General features: G+C 50.4%; 1 protein-coding gene across 1 annotated transcript in view; it reads right to left on the bottom strand.

Moving 5' to 3' along the window:
* HTRA1 (HtrA serine peptidase 1) overlaps positions 1–10,343 on the bottom strand; it is a 57,124-nt gene extending 46,781 nt beyond the window's left edge. Inside the window, exon 1 of the mRNA XM_065923476.1 lies at positions 9,732–10,343. Within this exon, the coding sequence (XP_065779548.1) occupies positions 9,732–10,335 (604 nt within the window). The 5' untranslated portion in view covers positions 10,336–10,343. The remainder of the gene's footprint in view (positions 1–9,731) is intronic.
* Between the last annotated feature and the right edge of the window lie 9,524 nt (positions 10,344–19,867).

Genomic DNA, 19,867 nt, shown 5'->3' with positions numbered 1-19,867 from the left:
AAAGTATAACTTCCAAAAACTGGCATAGTGTAATATGCCATCAAAGCATTTCCCATGATGTCTAAGCAGCACGGTGAAGAGAAATTAAAAAGAGCCTTTATGCTGAGAGAGGAAAATCTTAGTATATTCGTCCCCAAGAAAATCAAACCACAGCGTAAAAGATATTGAAGCATCTCAGCCCTGATTTATCTGGCATGTCCACTATGATATTTATACTGACTTTTTTCTTTTTAGCAGGAGGACTGTAATTATGGTTCAAGGGCATTAATAGGTGCTTAGAACTCTTGAGAGGAGAAGTCAGTCATTATATGGATAGCCTTTTGATCATCTTCCAATCCAAGCAGATTATTTTTGGCGGGGGTGGAGGAAACTTTCTTTAGCATCACTTTGTAATGAGACTAAATGAAAGTGCCCACTGTCTCCCTGCCTCATGGAAATGGTGTGCATGGACCCCAGCCTCTCCCAAACAGCCCCCTGATTTAGCAGGAAGGGACAGCTGAGGAGGGAAGGGATCCAGTGTGGAACCCACACCGGCCCACCACCCTCCTGCCCCGATGAGCTAAGCAGCTTGTGAGAGTCATGTTCCCTTTGGATGCCTCTCTCTAAAGTGAAGGGTTGGGCTATGGGACCTTCGAGAACCTTCCACACTCAGATTTCGAGCTCTGGGATTCTGACCACAAGTCAACTGGTGGTTCTGATCAGTCAACAGCGCCTCTGCAGGGAAGGAGGTGTCTCTGTCCACAGGATCCCAGAAAACATGAAAGTGGAGAGTTGATGAGGTTAGAGATGGGTCGTGGAAGGTGTGTGCACACAGTTGTACGTGTCAGAGGATGGAGGAGACGGCACTAGGAAACAGCAGTTCTGAGCTCCAGAAAAGACCCTGGAGACATTAACACCTATCTTTCAGGAACCAATAGACCAAGCAGGCAGGAAATCAGTAAGGATGCATTTGACCCAAACAGCATTATCAATCCACTAGACCTAAATGATGTTTACAAAACACTCCATCCAACAACACCAGAAAATTATGCTGTTCACATGGACCGTTCACCAAGAGACACCAGAGAACACGTTCTGGACCAGAGAACACATCCTAACCAATTTAAAAGAACAGAAATCACGCAGAGTATGTTCTTAGACCACAGAGAAACTGAACCAGAAATCAATAACAGAAGGCGAGCTGGAAAATCCCCAAGGGTTTGGAGATTAAATAACATGCTTCTAAGTAACACTTAGGTCAAAGATGTCTCAGAAATAGTTGGGAAATGAGGCAGACTGGGGTTCAAATTTTGGCTCCTCCTCCCTCTCCTGAGTAGCCCTGGAGAGTTATCACTCACTTCTCAAAGCCTCATCTACTCCTCAGCTGGACAATGAGATAACACTCCTCTCTCCCTGGGTGGCGATGAGGGATGCACAAGGTGGGCCCATGACACCAAGGGCACAGCACCCAGCTCCCAGGAAGCACCCAGCTCCCAGGAAGCACCCAGCAGTGGGAGCTCTCCCGGTCATGGTTCCATCCACAGTACCTGGTTGTCCAGGAGAATACTGACCCTTCTCCCCTCTCCCCCAGGCTTGCTCAGTCTCCGCCAGAGAGAAGCACTTGTGACTGCCGAGTGCCAAGCCTTCGCTCCTCTGTATCCAGTTGGCAGCCATCGGCCTGGGCAACCCCAGCTGGCAAAACCCTCTGTGTCCATCCATCCCCACCAAGTGGTGACGACCACTTGGAATACTGGCCACAAAGAGAGGGCTCTCCTAGTCACGGGGTGTGAGATGACTCAACTGTTGGATGATCGAGTAAAACCTCGCCTGAGACTGTGTGCAAGGGAACTCTACTGCAGATCTTGCCAAACTCGGAGGGAAAAAAATTCATCAGGCAGACAGGCCTACCGTCTTATTCTCAAGATCAGATTGCACAATTAACGAGAAAGATGTTTCCTGAGGTTTGAAAATATTGCACAAGGCTCTGACTCATTAAGACAGAGCTTATTCAAATTTGAAAACTATCGCAAATTCCAGCCACAACAATGTGCCCTCTGAAACCACCATGTGCCCAAGGAGATATAATTATCTCCTGATGAGGGACCAGCTGCTGTCACGTGACACTGGGTAGAACTGTTTTTATGGCAAGTGCTGACATGACAATTTGTACCGGGGATCTAAAACAATAGGCCACCCGTGGACTCTCAAACTTATTTAATTTTTCCTTGAGATATGACAAATCTTTCCTCATAAGGAATTCCCGAAGCATGGAAAACGAACCAAGCATCAATCAAGAGGGTCTCAGGGTTTCTATGCACTGCTCTGTCCCGGGCATCACAAACCCTAGGAAGGGTGAACCAGATGACATTTGGAAAATCCCAGCTGTTCCAGACAGTCATCTCTTCAGTCCAGAGAAGTCACAAGCTTCTTAGGTGATGCAGACAATGACTGGGGGATTCAAAGGGTGACAGGCAAGGTGGTGTCTGAGTCCTTCTGCCCAGAGAAGCTTTTCTAACATGTTTGTTTGCAAACTCCAAGTCAGCCTCCAGGACACAGGCCTGGTGTCACCCTCCTCCTCTGTGACGCCTCCTTTAACCCACCCACACCCCTCATCCCCAGGAAGACATCAAGACAGCACCACCTCCACTGAGCTGACTCCTCCTTGGCCGTCTCTGTGATAATGATGATGATAATTATGACAACTAACACGGACCCAGTTCTAGTAATGCACTAGGTATGGTCCTAAGCACTGAGGGCATATAATTAGCTGCTTCCATCTTTCAACAATCCTATGACATACGTATGTACACACCATTATTTTCATTATGATTTTACTGATGAAGAAAATGAAACTGAGAGAGCCTGTCACATAAGAGACGTCATCCCTTTAGAAAGTGGTAATCTGACTCAAGAGAGTTCCAGAAAAACATCTATGTCAGCTTCATTGACTACGCTAAAGTCTTTGACCATGTGGATCACAACAAACTGGAAAATTCTTCAAGAGATGGGAATACCAGACCACCTTACCTGCCTCCTGAGAAATCTGTATGCAGGTCAAGAAGCAACAGTTAGAACCGGACATGGAACAACAGACTGGTTCCAAATTGGGAAAGGAGTACGTCAAGGCTGTATATTGTCACCGTGCTTGTTTAACTTACATGCAGAGTACATCATGTGAAATGAGAGGCTGGGTGAAGCACAAGCTGGAATCAAGACTGCCGGGAGAAATATCAATAACCTCATATATGCAGATGACACCATTCATATGGTAGAAAGCAAAGAGGAACTGAAGAGCCTCTTGATGAAAGTTAAAGAGGAGAGTGAAAAAGCTGGCCTGAAACTCAACATTCAAAAAATTAAGATCATGGCATCCAGTCCCATCACTTCATGGCAAACAGATGGGGAAACAATGGAAACAATGACAGACTTTATTTTCTTGGGCTCCAAAATCACTACAGATGGTGACTGCAGCCATAAAATTAAAAGACGCTTGCTGCTTGAAAGAAAAGCTATGACAAATCTAGACAGCATATTAAAAAGCAAAGACATCACTTTGCTGACATAGGTCCATCTAGTCAAAGCTATGGTTTTTCCAGTAGCCATGTATGGAGGTGAGAGTTGAACCATAAAGAAAGCTGAGCAGCGAAGAATTGATGTTTTTGAACTGTGGTGTTGGAGAAGACTCTTGAGAGTCCCTTGGACAGCAAGGAGATCAAACCAATCAATCCTCAAGGAAAGCAGTCCTGAATATTCATTGGAAGGACTGATGCTGAAGCTGAAGTTCCAATTCTTTGGCCACCTGATGAGAAAAACTGACTCATTAGAAAAGTCCCTGAAGCTGGGAAAGGATGACGGCAGGAGGAGAATGGATTGACAGAGGATGAGATGGTTGAATGGCATCATCCACTCAATGGACATGAATTTGAGCAAACTCTGGGAGTTGGTGATGGACAGGGAAGCCTGGCATGCTGCAGTCTATGGGATCGCAAAGAGTTGGACACAACCGAACGACTGAACTGAAGTGATCAGACTCCTTAAGCTGGGTGTGATACGACCCACTACAAACTCCTTGACATCATGGACTACCCAGACTTACTTACCTCTGACTCCTTCTACCTGGACCTTTTGAGTACACAGTAGGTGTTCAATAAATGCTCTGAATGAACTTAGAATTCACGTCGTTAATTCCCAAAGCTGAAATCTGACCCCTTCCAGCAGCAACAGACATGCCTCTTCAATGGAAGCCTTTTGGAAAAGCATGTGGGATGGCTACACTTCTCAATTTCTCTGTTGACATTAATTTTCTTTCCTTTTAATAGCAGGGTAGATGGGGAAGGAAAGAGAAAAGACTCAGGAGGGATCTTGCTCCAGAGGACACCTGCAGCCCAGCCTGGGAGCCCCTGGGAAGCAGGCAGGACCACCAGGTTCAATGCAGCTCACCTCCTGCGTCTAGACGTGTCTCCACAGTGGTCACTGGGAAACTGCCACAGCCAGGCCCTAGATGGGCTACAGGCATCAACGTCCACCTTGGCTTTAACTCTCAATAACTTAAGAAAAAGAAATAACTCTTGAAGAAGTCACTCCAGGCTTTAAAACAGGGGTGTGTGTGTGTGTCCGACTCTTTGTGACCTCATGGTAGCCCGCCAGGCTCCTCTGTCCCTGGGATTCTCCAGGCAAGAATACTGGAGTGGGTTGCCATTTCCTCCTCCAAGGGATCGTCTCGACCCAGAGATCGAACCCATGTCCCTTGCATCTCCCGCATTAGCAGGTAGATTCCTTACCACTGTGCCACCCGGGAAGCCCCCCAAGCAGGGATGATGTTACCATAATTCTTGAGAGAGAGAATCATACACCATTCCATCCAGAAAACCCCTCAGGGATCACTGGTCCGATCCCCTCACTGATGAGGCTTTGTGAGGTCAGAGGCCAGCCACCTGGGCAGGTAACAGCCTAGGCAGGGGTCAGAGCCAGGCTTGGCCCACCAGTCCTTCCACCCGAGTTGGCCTTCCAAGGAACCCTCACCCACTGCCAAGCTTGATCTCTTCTTCAAACTAAGCCTGACCAGGGCTATTTATTCACTTAAAATAAAAGCTCATGGAAAGTCTGATTTCTCAATCCAAGGCATGAAACGATGTCCAGGATTGTACAACTGCTCGTGGACTCAGAGTCCAGCACCGCCGTCCTGAGGCTGTCGGACGTCTGACCACAGTTAGCTCATGGTCCTGCCATAATCACTCACTGAATGCAGTTATTTTAAGCACTAATGCAACCTATTTACGGCTCCTCTGCATGGAACGAAGTTACTCAAACGCTTGGCTTCTAGACACTTGGCTTACCAATTTTATGAAACCTTAATATTTTAACTATTTGGTGGCTCAGACAGTAAAGAATCTGCCTGCAATGAGGGAGGCCTGGGTTCGACCCCTGGGTTGGGAAGATCCCCTGGAAGAGGGCATGGCAACCCACTCCAGTATTCTTGCCTGGAGAATCCCATGGACAGAGGAGCCTTGGGGGCTATAGTCCATGGGGTCGCAAAGAGCTGCACACGGCCGAGTGACAAAGTACAGCAGAGCGAGACCAACAGAGAGCCAAGGAAGATGACCAACCAGCGTGAGCAAAGCCCTTATAAATCACTTCCAAGCCGGTGGAGGCTCTTCACCAGGAGTGCCTGGCCAGCCTCCCCCAGAAGCCCTTCCTTGTCAGGCCTCGGGTGGGACCACGATGCGGAGTCCCTGAGCTTCGAGACCTCTGGGCTCAGGGCTGCTGTTTGAGGCAGGGGTGGGGTGTTTTCCTGGACTGTGCACGAGGAGGAGAAAAAAGATTAGGCTTCCGATACTTGGGGAGTCTTTTTGGGCCTCTTTCCTGGCTTCCTGTCCATTTTTCAGCAGAGACCGGTCAGAGATCCTGGCTAGTTTTTTGCAATGTCTGGGACTCCAAAGAAGCTTTTCTCTGCCCAAGAACAGTCTGGGGCCCAGGGCTTTGGTTTGGAAATATCTCTAGTACAGCTCCTTCTGTGATTTTTAATTTTTTTTTTCCAGCAAGAGCTACCTTAATGGCATCTGGGGGTAACCATGTTCTCCAACTGCTGTGCTGGTGGAGCAAGCGCCGTGACGTGTCCTGTGTTTCATCTCCAGGCCACGGCCATCTGGAGCTCTGTTTATTCCAGCTATTCGCTTCAGCTTAGCCGGGGTTGGCTTATAATCTCGGTTTCTCTGTCAATAGCACAGAGTGATTATGAATGGGCTGTGGACCAGATGCACGGGTTCAAGTCCTGGGCAAGGCACAGCTCTGTGACTCTGTCTCCCAGCTGTCATCCCGGGAGGATGACACCACACCCCTCATGGGGTTGCTGGGAGGATCAAATGGGTTGGCACAGGGCTGGCACAGAACAAGCACGAGATATATGTTAGCCCTTATTATCAGATTATTATTACTTGCAATCCCTTTTTTTTTTTTTTTGTAATCCCCTGATCAGTGTAGAATTTCTGCTTTAAACTAATCCAATCAGCTCCTGGTGGAAGACAGCAGCTCTCTAATCTCTGGTATAACTGTACACTTTCCCAGCCAAACCTTGACAGCAGCGTTGATTTCTGAAATAGATGATGCGCCCTCATTTCCAGAACCATGATTAGAGACCCTCTCCAAAGTCTTTGTGAAGCAGCTCATAGACGAAAGTGCTCTCTTTTCAGGGCTGGTGCACTGGGATGACCCTGAGGGATGGGATGGGGAGGGAGGTGGGAGGGGGGTTCAGGATGGGGAACACATGTATACCCATGGCTTATCCACATCAATGTATGGCAAAAACCACTACAATATTGCAAAGTAATTAGCCTCCGATTAAAATAAATTAAAAAATAAAAAATTTTTAAAAAGTGCTCTCTTTTGAATGGGGACATATCCCACCATCCAAAGATCCGCCGCGACTCCCACAGGCTGCTCAGCAGCCCCCCTTACCGCCCCTGCCCTCTCTCTCTCCACCCCAGTCAAACCCTCCCTGTGATCCCAGGACTGGCAGAGCCGCTCCTGCCCAGGGAGCTCCTTCCCCACGTCCTCAGGAGGCTCGCTCCAACTCCAGGCTGCTAGTCCAACGACACCTCCTCCAAAAGACCTCCCACGGCCACTCCAGCTAAAGGAACGCTCCGGCCAAGCCTCGGAGCCAGAGCCAGCAGCCAATGCACCGCACTGAACAATGACGTCAGGTGACCCGCTCATGGGCAAGGCTTCGACTGAATGAAGCCTTGGCTCCCAGGCTCCTGTCCTCAGAGGACAGGAAACCTCTGGAAAGTCAGCGGCAGTAGGCTGGACGCAGGGATCGGTGGGGGGCGGGGGGTGGGGTGGCGGGGAGCAGGGGGAGCGGAGAAGGGCAGCAAAAGCAAAACCTTTCATTGAGGAAAGAAAGACTGGGTGGCCGTGGATTTCCAGTACCTCTGGTTTCTTCTTCCATTCATTTGTTCATTCAACATCCTCCCCACACACACATCTGCCAGGTGCCTCCCAAGTGCCCAGCAGACACACACACACACACACAGTGCCGGATGCACCGTGGAGCTCAGTAAATATTTGCAGAAAGAAAGGACAGGGGAGAACCGCTCTGCATCCTCTGTCTCTCTCTCCTCTCACCACGCTCGTCCTCCTGGGTCTGTCCCCTCTCTGGCTCTCCACGGAGCCTGCTGCGGGCCTGCTGGCCAGCGGCAGACGACCTGTTCTCCACATACACACATGCTGACTCTTAATGACTCCGCCAACTCCAAAACTTGCTAAGTGACTCCACCTCGCTGGCAATCAATCTGGGACTCCAATAGTGCCAGTTATTCAGGACCCTGCGCCATGAGACCACAAACAGTAACAGCTGACTTGCTTTTGACAAAAAAAAAAAAAAAAAAAAAAAAAACATGCAATGTGCTTTTTTAAAGTCCTCACCTCACACCCAAATTATGGCATGCATCATGCCTCCGCACCCCGGTGTGGTCTGCTTTCCACCGCTAGCTTCATCCTACCCAGCTTTTTTGTTTTATTTTGTTGTTGTGAGCTGCCTGGCTCAGGAACATCTGAGAACACAACCCAGCCCGTCCCCTCTGGCCCTGGGACTCTGCGCCACCAGCCTGGGTCACCCTGATGCCTACCCAGACACACCAATCTACTCATCAAACAAGGCTGGGCTCAGCCTGACCCCCCCCCCCCCCCCACTCCACTTGGGACACACTTCGGGGCCTCCCCAAACTTCCTTTACCCTCCCCAACGTCTGTTCCCCAGCCCGGTAAAGCACTGGGTTGTTTCTGAACAAGGCTGTCTGGGTTCAAATTCCAGCTGAGTGACCTTGGACATGTAATTCACCCTTAGTTGTCCCACCTGTCAAGTGGAAATGAGTTCCCTCCTCTTGAGGCTGTGAAGGCCGAGTGTGGTCGCACGAGTAACACACCCGGCCCAGGGACTGGGGTGCCGAGTGGGCACCCAATACACATGCGTTGTGGCGCCCAAACCCAGACTGGGCAGGTCCACTTCCCTCTGGAATAGTCTCCTCCACCCTCTAACTGGGCTGTTTCCCGAGGGCGGAGGTTCTGCGTTTTACCTGCGTGGCTCTGGCACCCTCCTCCCCAGGTTGGCTAGCCTGTGCTGGGGGGCCCGGGTTGGTCCTAGACCGTTTGCCTACCAAGAAAACCTAGCCTAGCTCCCCGGGGCTGGGCTCCCGCCTTCCCGTCTCCATGCACTGCCCGCGGTCAGGAGGCAGCCTTCAGGCTGAGGGCAAGTGCCGTGCCAAGCAGGGCTGGCCCGTCCCCACACCACTGGATTGGCCGGAGCTGAACTCAGCATTGTTTTTCCACATGGGCTCTGGGACTGGAGAGAAGCATCCTTCGGGAAGGTCCCGCGAGAGAGTTAGAGGATGGCTCCACCCTTCGCTCCCCCCACCCCGGCCTCCCCGGCCAGGACGGGTCTTACTGATACAGAGAAGATGCTTCAGGAGGGAGAAGGCTACACTTTTCCCTCACCCCTAACGCGCTCCCCTCACCCGTGCCTCTGCCTTTTCCCTGATCCACGGTCAGCTTATTCAAAAGGAGCCACTTTCATTTTTGTACGGCTGGCTCAAAACCCAGGAAGCGAGGCTGGCATCAGTGCCCGCTACGCCTCCTTAAACCGGTGCTTGACCGGGAAACCCTGGGGCGGGGAGAAACCGGGGAGCCTGAAGGGCATGGCCACCTCTTTCAAATAAAAAGTTAAAAGTTCTCAACCAGGAGATCGCTAATGTGAAACATGAACCCTGTTCATCTTAAGGGGGGTGGGGGGGCGGATGAAGAGAAGGAAGGGAAAGCCACAGAAATGAGACTTGGTGGTCCCAACGCCCCGGGCTCACTCAGCACCGGACAATTCCCAGCCCCGAACTTCTCAACCCTCTTTATGCCCACATTCCCGTCTTGTTTGTACCCCAGGCCCTGGCGCGGTGTGGCTCCCCGCGGGGCAACCAGCAGGCGGCCATGGGCGGGAGGCCCCGGCACCCGGTTCCCCGGGGGGGTGGGGCGGTCTTCGGGATAGAGTAGGGCCATGGACTGCCACGCGCGGAACCGACCTTGCGCTGGGCGCAAAGCTCCGTTCCGAGGGAGCCCGCGGATCGCTGCCACCCCGGGGGTCGGTGCCCGCCTCTCCCAGCCAGTGGGTGCCCCCGGAAGACCCAAACAAAGCTTCGCGGCCCCTCTCCCGGCCCGTCCGTTCCTCGGGGGTGGGATGTCACGACCTGGGAGCTCCCGGAGCCCCGGTACCTTGGCCGCAGGCGCCGCGCTGCAGGACGATGACCGGCGGCTGATGCAGCCGCTCGGAGCGACGGCTGGCGGCGCGCAGCTGGCACAGGTTGGCGTAGGTTTTGGCGTCGCTGCCGCACACCGGCTCGTTGCTGGCGCACACGCAGAGGCCAGATTGCGCTCGCCGCCGCACCGTGGCCGAGGCTGGCACTCCGAAGGGCACCACGCACTGCAGCCCCTCGCCGCAGGGACCCTCTTGCAGGCCGCACTCGGCCCCCTCGGGCGCGCCGCACACCTCGCAGCAGCCACACGCGTCGCGGACGCGGCCGCCCTCGCAGGATCCCGGCGGCGGGGCGCAGCGCGCAGGGTCGCAGCGCTCCGGACACCCGGCGGCGCCCGGCGCCGAGCGTCCGGCTCGGGCCGGCTGCGCCGAGGCGGACGCCGGGAGCAGCAGCAGCAGCAGCAGCAGCGGCGGTGGGAGGAACGGGGAGCGCGGGGACTGCATGGCGACTCCGACGGCGGCGGCGGCGGCGGCGGGCTGGGCGAGGGCCGGAGAGCGGCGCCGGGCAGAGCGCGGGAGGGACTCGGTACGAGCGAGTGCGCGCGGCCGCGCGGCCCAGCCCATTGGCCTCGCGGCGGTGACGAGCCGCCTTGGGGACGGGCACTGCGCCCGGGAGGGGGGCCGACCGGATGGCGGGGGGTGGGGGGGCGGTGCGGGCGGGAGGGGGGCAGGCGGGCGGACCGGGGACCGCCCGCGGCGGGGCAGGGCGGGCGCTGCGGGGCTCGTGGGCGCGGGCGAGCGGGCGGGGCGGCGCGCGGGTGGGTCCGCCGGCTCGCGGGGCTTTGCTTCCCGGTCTCCGCTTCCCACGTATCCGCTTCTCGCGGCTTTCTCCGCCGCCACTCGGGACCTTAAAATCAAACAGAGGCTTCGCACGGGGGAACCCGCGCGGGGCCGGCGCGCGAGCGCCCGGGAAAGTTCCCGCAAACTGCCGAGTTGGGGACCCGCCCGGCCGCGGGAGGGGCCGTGGCTCAGACCCCGGGCCGGGTCACGCGCTCCAGGGCAGGGAGGCGAACATCTCTCTGGAACTGAGCCCCGCGCTCAGCACGCGCGACCGTGACCGTGGACACCCCCCAGCGAAGAAGGCGGGGCCCGCGGGGCTGGCACAAAGCCAGCGCCCATACCCACCAACAAGCGAAAAAAGCAGAGAGCAGAAATAGTTAGAATATAGTCATTAGAGTCATTTCAAAAGTTACGGGTGGGATGCGTGCTTGTGGCTGCCCAGAAGGGCTAGGGAAGGAGACGCGACAGGCTGCGGGGTGCGGGGGTTGGGGTGCGGGGCGGTGGTCGGAGAGGGGCTGTGTACTGTTTGAATCTTTCACCACGTGCCTGATTCCCTCCAAACGCTATTAAATAAAGGAGCTCGCCTTTGATCCCCCACTCGAGAGTCTTTGGTGCATATCATTTGGGACTGAAGTTAATCTAGGCGTGGCCAGGAGGAGCAGGGGCGACCCCGGAGGTGGTGCCCGTGCCTGGGCGGTGCCAGGCCCGCAGGTGGGCAAAGCTGGCACCGAAGGATCCGGGAGGAGGAGGGCTCCCGCAGCCCTGAGCCAGGGCAGAGGCGCCCAGGGGTGACTGGGTGGGCACTGGGCTGGCCTTAGAGGGAAGGTAGTGGTGGAGGCTTAGGGACTATTTGCTGTTCTGTATTTCGTTGTTCCCTTGGGTACCGGGTACTTTTCCAATAAAAATTGTTTAAATGTAAAATCCGAATATGTATAACTCCCCCCCACCCACCTCAAAGCACCTCCCAAATGTGAGACATGTTAGCGTCCAGGGTCCAGAGGGGTCCCTGGGCCCAAGAAACTGGCCAGCAGGAGGTCCACATCCTGGGGCATGACAAGATGTTTTGGCCTTGTCCTGAGTGTCTGGACCCCGGGGCAGTATTTCCTAAAGTCAGGACCTCACCTTGTGGGAAGGGAGGCCTGCGCTCAGAATTGACTCAGCCCTAGATTTGGGGGGTAAGGGGTGAAAGATACCTGATTAGAGGCCCCAAGTGCTCAACTGGCTGAGATTACCCAAAAAAGAGGAGTTGGCCTGGTGTCACAGAGGAGTAATATGCAAATCCATCAGGAAATGAAAAGACTCTCCCCACTGTAGCCCAGCTAGCAGATGAGATAAATGGGCCCGCCGTGGTGAAGAGACTGGTGAAAACTTCTTTTCATCCAATACTTGTATTTTACAGATGAGAAAACTGGAGGCCAGAAAGGGTAAGTGACTCCCAGGTCACACAAGTTGGGAGTGATGGAGCCACCAAACTTTCTAAACAGGCTGTGCCCGTCTGTTGGCCGCATCTTCCATCCTCCAGCCAGGTGGCCAGACTGCAGGGTGAACCAGCTGATTCAAAGCAAAACATGACCACAACTTATCCAAGTTCCTTCCTGGTCAGAGAATAAGTCCCTGAGTGTCTCACTGAGTCCCCATCACCCTCTCCCTCCGATTCTTCACTCCATTCCCCCCACTGCATATATTTCGCTCCCCCAGTGCTGAATAACTTGCATTTTCTGGAACGTACCTTCCTGTTTAAGGTTTCTCTGCCTTAGCTCGAGCTCTCCTCTCTGAAGCATCCTTCCTCCCCTCCCAGGGTAAGTTAGCATGACCTAGTGAAGCAGGCGGGAGCCATGTCATCTGATGGGCTTGAATTCAGAATCCCAGTCTGGCCCTTAATTCTGTAACTTTCTGCAAGTTGGATCTCAGGGACGTTCACCAGGAAAATGGCAGTGACCTTGGGTCTCCCTGGAGGAACTAATCGAAGTGTGTTTTCAGCAATGGAACAACTCCTGTGATGGTTTGCAACCTAAAAGAAGTTTTTGTGCTGGTGATGATCAGAAGTGCAAGCCACAGAGGCCACAGCGCTGATCCACTAGGGAAGGAAGACAGCATCTCTTTGCTGTTGGAAACCACACTGGCGGTTTCATCACAAGGGGCCAACCAAAGGAGGAACAGAAGACCAAGCCAAGCCTGAGAAGCAGAATTGGAGAGAGACTCTGGTTCAATTCCTGGATTGGGAAGTTCCCCTGGAAAGGGATAGGCTACCCACTCTAGTATTTTGGGGCTTTCCTGGCTCAGACGGTAAAGAATCCACGCACAATGTGGGAGACCCCAGTTTGATTTCTGGGTTGGGAAGGTCCCCTGGAGGAGGGCATGGCAACCCACTCCAGTATTCTTGCCTGGAGAATCCCCGTGGACAGAGGAGCCTGGTGGGCTGCAGTCCATAGTGTTGCAAAGAGTCAGACACGACTGAGCAACTAAACACAGCACAAAAGGCTTTAGAGGGACCAGGATTGCATCATGATCACCTCCCAGGTGTGAGTGCAGCTCACCTTCCTGCTCCGAGGATGAGATGGGTCACCAAGGAGACAGCTTGAGTCAGGGACCCCAAGAGGACCATGGATGCCGAGTTAGAAGATTAAAGTCCCCCACAGAAGGATTACGGGGACCTGACCCGTCCACACAGGAGGGTGCTGTGTGTGTGTGTGCGCCTCATGTGCACGACGGGGTACGTGTGGTAGAACACAGCACAAGTCAGGTGAAGCCTGGCCCCGGGGGCCCAGGCTGACCTTCCCTTTGCCCCAAACATCTCCATATCTAGAGAGAACGCTTTTGATCTGAAAGGGTTACTCCCTTCTTTCTTTCTCTCTCTCTTTTTTCCTTCCCCCTCTGATACCATTTATAAAGACAGTTTCTTAAAAAGATGCAATTTTTGGATACATCATGAAGTCATTTCTCACTCACCAGGTCTTGGCACAGATTCCCAGAGAGGATTTTTCCAGAGAAAAGGGGCCAGTTCTGGAGCCACACAGGCGAGTTCCCGGCCATCCCCTCTGCAGGCCAGATTAGCTGCATGGAAGCTTTAATTCCGGACCAAGTCAAGTCTATTCATGAAATAATGAACAATGAAACACCAGGGCTGCCAAAACCTGGGTTAGGAAGTCCGGCTTCTGAACTGGAACAGAGCATCCATGTCTGCGCTTCCCAGAAGGAAAAAGATCTCCCGCCTGGGGCCTCCCAGGTACACGAAGGACCCAGAGTGGTGGTGGTGGGCAGAGGGGATTCTACACCCTTTCCTCACTCCAAGGACCAGAAGCTAAGGAGCTGTGGCGATGCTTTTGACTCTTCCTAAAGTCTTACCACTGCCCTAGCCCCTACTTTCCCGGCCTCTCCATCTCAGTCACATGGAGTCCAGACTTCATGCCCCACGCTCTCCCCCAGGCTGTCCTCTAACCCAGGCTGTCCTCTGGCCCCAGGGTAGCAGATATCTGGGGCTCTCCCTGGCAACCATTTTCATCCTCTCCATAGTAACAGAATCCTGGCTAGGACATGCCACCCAGAAAAAAAGATGACCTCCACACTGGTTTGGGCTCCCTCCCCTCTGAGTACCAGCCACACTCCCACCCCTTCCCCCAACTCCACCATCAGAATGCTGTGACCTCTGTTGACCCAGGCACCCTGAGCCTGCTTTTCTGAAGCCAGTCTCACATCCAATAGGTTTGGTTTGGTTCAAGAGAAGCTTCTTGAGTGTCTGCCACGTGCTGGCCACTCTGCTGACCACCAGTGATGTGATGGTGAATGACCGAGGCCCTGCCCACCAGGAGCTCAAAGTCTAGAATTCTCTGCCGTGATGGAAGGTTTCCAACTGGTGCCCTCCAAGGTGGTCACCACCAACTGCACGTGGTTGCTGAGCATTTGAAATGCTGCAAGTGGCAGCAAGGAACTAAATTTTGTCTTTTGTTTTAAGTCATTTAAGTGCAAACAGCCACTTGAATGCAACCCATGAGGTGCATGAAACTAGTGCGGGAGAGAGAAGCATGAGCAGAAAATTGCTGGGGGGTTGAAGGAATTCTATGAGGGGAAAATTGGGGCGTTAGAAAGATGCTAACTGAGCTCCATCGTGAAGGAGGGGGAAGACCAGGAAACACATTGTGGGGGAAGGGTGTTGCAGAGGGAGGGAATATTATGAGTCCATCCAGATGGGGAAGTTCTCTAGTGTGGCTGCAAAGAGGAAGGGGGTCACTGTGGGCAGGAGAGGCAGCTGAAATGGAGGGGGCAGGTTGTGAAGGGCTCCGGCTATCCTCCGAAGGAATTTGGGCTGTCACTGACGCTGATGAAAAGTTCCACGAGGCTTTTAAGGAGATGTGTTTTAGCAAAATTACCCTGCTGCAGTATAGGTGGTAGATTGAGTTTAAAAAGTGGATTTGGGAACACACATGTTAAAATACAGATACATTATTAGATTTTAGGTGAGGGAGTACTTCAAGTTAAATTGAAGATGCAGTTATCATAACCTGATAGGATGAGAAGAGATTCCATCAGCTTTGTAATAGTTCGTTCACTTCAGCAATGACCTCTTCAATGCAAACCCTGTCTTCAGAAATACTGCAAATGGTGTGGATGTTTCAAGTAGTCTGGAGAAATTATGAAACGCTTTGGAAATATCGAAGTGAAGTGAAAGTTGTTCAGTCGTGTCCAACTCTTTGCGACCCCATGGACTATACAGTCCGTGGAATTCTCCAGGCCAGAATACTGGAGTCAGTAGCCTTTCCCTTCTCCAGGGGATCTTCCCAACCCAGGGATTGAACCCAGGTCTCAAGCATTGCAGGCGGATTCTTTACCAGCTGAGCCACAAGGGAAATATTAGGATTTCTAATATCAAATCTCAAAACATTCAGGGCTATTAATTCAAGAAGGATCCCCTAGAAAACAACCCCAGACCTAGTTGCTACTCTGTTTTCCTTCAAGCCTTCAAGATCTGTAATTCAGAATTTCCATTAATTTAGGCTAACCCATCCTCTAAATCAACTACAGGAGATCAACAGCCCATATATGCCTAATTGGCTTTTTCCAATATATTTGCTTTAAAAAGTAAAAGTACATGGCACATGACCAATTTTTTCCACTCTTCATTTCACATATTGGACAGACACAAGTTCAAATAGATCCACAGGCAGCCACCAACGGTAACGAATGATGGCTTGTCGATTTGCTGTTATTCAGGAGCAGCATGAAAAGCTGACCAAGGTCACATGTAGAACATGCTGCCTTTTAGGCAAGATTGTTTGCCTTTTATCCCCCCCCAGGGGGAAAAAGGGAACAAGCATTTTTTTTGAGCATCAGCACATTCCCAGTAGTTTAAATATCCAAATCTAGGATATTTAACATAGGTAAACCCTGTAACATAGGTATTATTATCACGACCGAAACTTGAGACTTGGAAAAATCCAGTAAATTATCGAGGTCATAAGTGTTAGAGGGCTTCCCTGGTGGCTCAGCTGGTAAAGAATCCGCCTGCAGTGCAGGAGACCTGGGTTCCATCCCTGGGTTGGGGAGATCCCCTGGAGAAGGGAGAGGCTACCCACTCCAGTATTCTGGTCTGGAGAATTCCATGGACTGTATAGTGCACGGGATTGCAAAGAGTCAGGCACGGCTGAGCACCTTTCACTTCACTTAAGTGCTAGAGGTGAGAATTGTACCCAGATTATTCTGTCTCCTCCCCACTGTGTGTGGATTAACTCTTCCTGGCCAGGCTGGAAAGAGCTTCATGGAGGAAGTGACGTTTGAAGGAGGCACAGAATGCGTGTCCTAAGACACAGAACTATGATGAGGCTGTTGAAAGAGCCGCGAGGAAGGAGCCCATTTGTCTAGACAGGTAGGAAATAAGAATGGGAAGGGAGGTGGGGGCGAGACTGTTAAAGGACATGTGCTTGCTAAGAAGTTCGTATGAGTCAACACAAACCAGCACCTCGTCATAGAAAACAAACCAAAACGCAACCCCCCTGGTGGTGGGTTGATGACGTCATCTTTAGGTAGAGAAGGTAGCATCATGTTGCCCCCTTGGGTTAGTCACAAAATGAACCCTGGAAAATGTCATTCAGAAATCAACTGGAAAAACTCTTACTGGAAAAAAAAAATCTGCCTTCTGAAAAGGGATTTTCTTGTTTTTTAAGAAAATATTTTTTTAACATTTAGAAGGCTTTTCGGGATGTATAGTATTTTTAAGGATATTTTGTATTTTTATTGATGTATTTATTTTGGACTTCAGGTGCCGAGGATTGAATAAATCATCCTTTTAATATTTTTCCATCCAAGGCCCCTGTCTTGTTTTATATATTTATTTTCGTTTATTCACATTATCTATCTCTCCAGCTCCATTCCACCATCAGTCATTCTGATGGCTCATTGTGTATCTGTTTACTTGCACTTAATAGTATAAGTAGGTATTATTTTGGGTGCATGCATTTTTATTGAAGTATTATTGACATATAACATCATACTAGTCTCAGGTGTATAGTATGATTTAGTGCTTGTGTATATTATGAAATGATGGTCACAGTGAGTTGAGTTAACACCTGTCCTTCATGGACAGTTAAAAAATTTTTCCTGGGATTAGAGCTTTAAAGATTTATTTTTGTAACAACTTTCAATATGTAATACAATATTATTAACTGTAGACACCATGCTGTACATTACATTCCCAGGACTTATATATCTTATAGTTGGAAGTTTGTACATTTTGACCCCCTTCATCCACATATGAACCATATGTGACCCTCTTCACCTACATGGGACCAAGGTTACATGTAGAACATACTGTCTTTTAGGCAAGATTGTTTGACTTTGACTGAAGGAAATAAAGACTTTTTTTTTAAGGGAGAGGGCTTCAACCTTTGAGTTATCTCACCATCTAGTTATGTAGGCACTGTTAGTCACTCAGTCGTGTTTGACTCTGCGACCCTGGACTGTTGCCTATCAGGCTCCTCTGTCCATGGAATTCTCCAGGAAAGAATTCCCCACTCCAGGAGTCAGTTGCCATGCCCTCCTTCAGCGGATCTTCCCAACACAGGGATGGAACCCAAGTCTCCTGCATTGCAGGTAGATTCTTTACCATCTGAACGACAAGTACCCACAAAATAGCAAAGTTCTAGAAGCATTAAAAAGCATTCACTAGGTTTATTTATCAGTAGAATCTCTAAGGTGCTTGGAAGCCAAAGTTTAAATTAACTTGACCTAGAAGACCCAGATTCTTTCTCTTCAAATCTGAATTGTTTTTTTCTTATATATAACTGCCAATTTTTTTTTTGTTTTTAATTCTTAAACTAATAGGAACCATGAGATATGTAAAGAGGTAAGAATATGAAAGAATTATGCAACTTTCCCCATGTCTACTCTAATTAACCTGGACCAGAAATTGCAGACAGCTGAGATCTTGCCTTCCATCAGTGTAACCCCAAGCCCTGCCACCGGCTTTAGTGGTTACCCAGATGGCCTTATACAGGCTTTGGAATTCCACTCACCGAGTCACATTCTCCCACCCAGGCCATCTTCCTGTTTCCTTTTTCTGGCACATAGTAGGCACACTGATCATACCTAAATGGTCTAGTGGTTTTTCCCTACTTTCTTCAATTTAAGTCTGAATTTGGCAATAAGGAATTCATGCTCTGAAATCCTTAGTTCAAAAAACTAAGATCATGGCATCTGATCCCATCACTTCATGGCAAATAGATGGGGAAACAGTGGAAACAGTGAGAGACTTTATTTTTGGGGGCTCCAAAATCACTGCAGATGGTGACCGCAGCCATGAAATTAAAAGATGCTTGTTCCTTGAAAGAAAAGCTATGACCAACCTAGATAGCATATTTAAAAGCAGAGACATTACTTTGCCAGCAAAGGTCCGTAAAGTCAAAACTATGGTTTTTCCAGTAGTCATGTATGAATGTGACAGTTGGATTATAAAGAAAGCTAAGTGCAGAAGAATTGATGTTTTTGAACTGTGGTGTTGGAGAAGACTCTTGAGAGTCCCTTGGACTGCAAGGAGATCCAACCAGTCCATCCTAAAGGAGATCAGTCCTGGGTGTTCTTTGGAAGGACTGATGTTGAAGGTGAAACTCTTAATACTTTGCCCACCTGATGAGAAGAGCTGACTCATTGGAAAAGACCCTGACGCTGGGAAAGATTGAAGGCAGGAGGAGAAGGGGATGACAGAGGATGAGGTGGTTGGATGGCATCACTGACTCAATGGACATGAGTTTGGGTAAACTCCAGGAGCTGGTGATGGATAGGGAGGCCTGGGGTGCTGCGGTTCATGGGGTCACAAAGAGTCGGACACGACTGAGCAACTGAACTGAACTGAACTGAGGCTAAGGGTAAATGAGAATTTTGTACTGTTTTTACAGTTTTTCTCTAAACCTAAAATTATTTCAAAATTTATAAAATTTAAGGAAAAAAAGCACCAGTAAGCACATGAAAAGATTCTCAATATTGTTAGTCATCAACAAACCAATGCCACAATGAGACGCCACTTCACAGTCACTAGGGTGGCTAGAATTGAAAAGTCAGATGATTAACAAAAGATGGCAAGGATGTGGGGAGATGGGAACTTTCATATATTACTGCTGGGAATGGAAAGTGGTGTGGTCACTTTGAAAAAGAATCCATCTGTTGATCAAATAATTAAACAGAGTTACCAGTAGAGACATCACTTTTCCAACAAAGGTCTGTAGTCAAAACTATGATTTTTCCAGTAGTCACAGATGTGCACGTTGGAGGATAAAGAAGGCTGAGCACTGCTGAAGAGTTGATGCTTTTGAACTGTGGTGTTGGAGAAGACTCTTGAGAGTCCCTTGGACTGCAAAAAGATCCAACCAGTCCATCCTAAAGGAAATCAGTCCTGAATATTCATTGGAAGAACTGATGCTGAAGCTGAAGCTACAGTACTTTGGCCACCTGATGAGAAGAACTGACTCATTGGAAAAGACCCTGATGCTGGGAAAGATTAAAGGCAAAAGGCCAAGGGGACGACAGAGGATGAGATGGTTAAATAGAATCACCAACTCAAAGAACATGAATCTGAGCAAACTCCAGGAGGCAGAGGAGGGCAGAGGAGCCTGTCATGCTGCAGTCCATGTTACATGTTGTAACATGCATTATCCCTGGGAAAGATTCACAAGACCTCCCACGGGGTTACTGGATAAATTGCCCTAAGTGAGAGAAGTCAGTCAACTTTGTATTGTGTATTATATGCTTCCATTCACATGAAAGGCCTAGAACAGGGAAATTTACAGAGACAGAAGGTAGATTTGTAGCTGTGAGGAGGAAACGGGGATAG

This window comes from Muntiacus reevesi, chromosome 2, assembly GCF_963930625.1.
Source record: "Muntiacus reevesi chromosome 2, mMunRee1.1, whole genome shotgun sequence".
NCBI classification, from domain to species: domain Eukaryota; kingdom Metazoa; phylum Chordata; class Mammalia; order Artiodactyla; family Cervidae; genus Muntiacus; species Muntiacus reevesi.
This window is presented reverse-complemented; position numbering and strand designations above follow the sequence as displayed.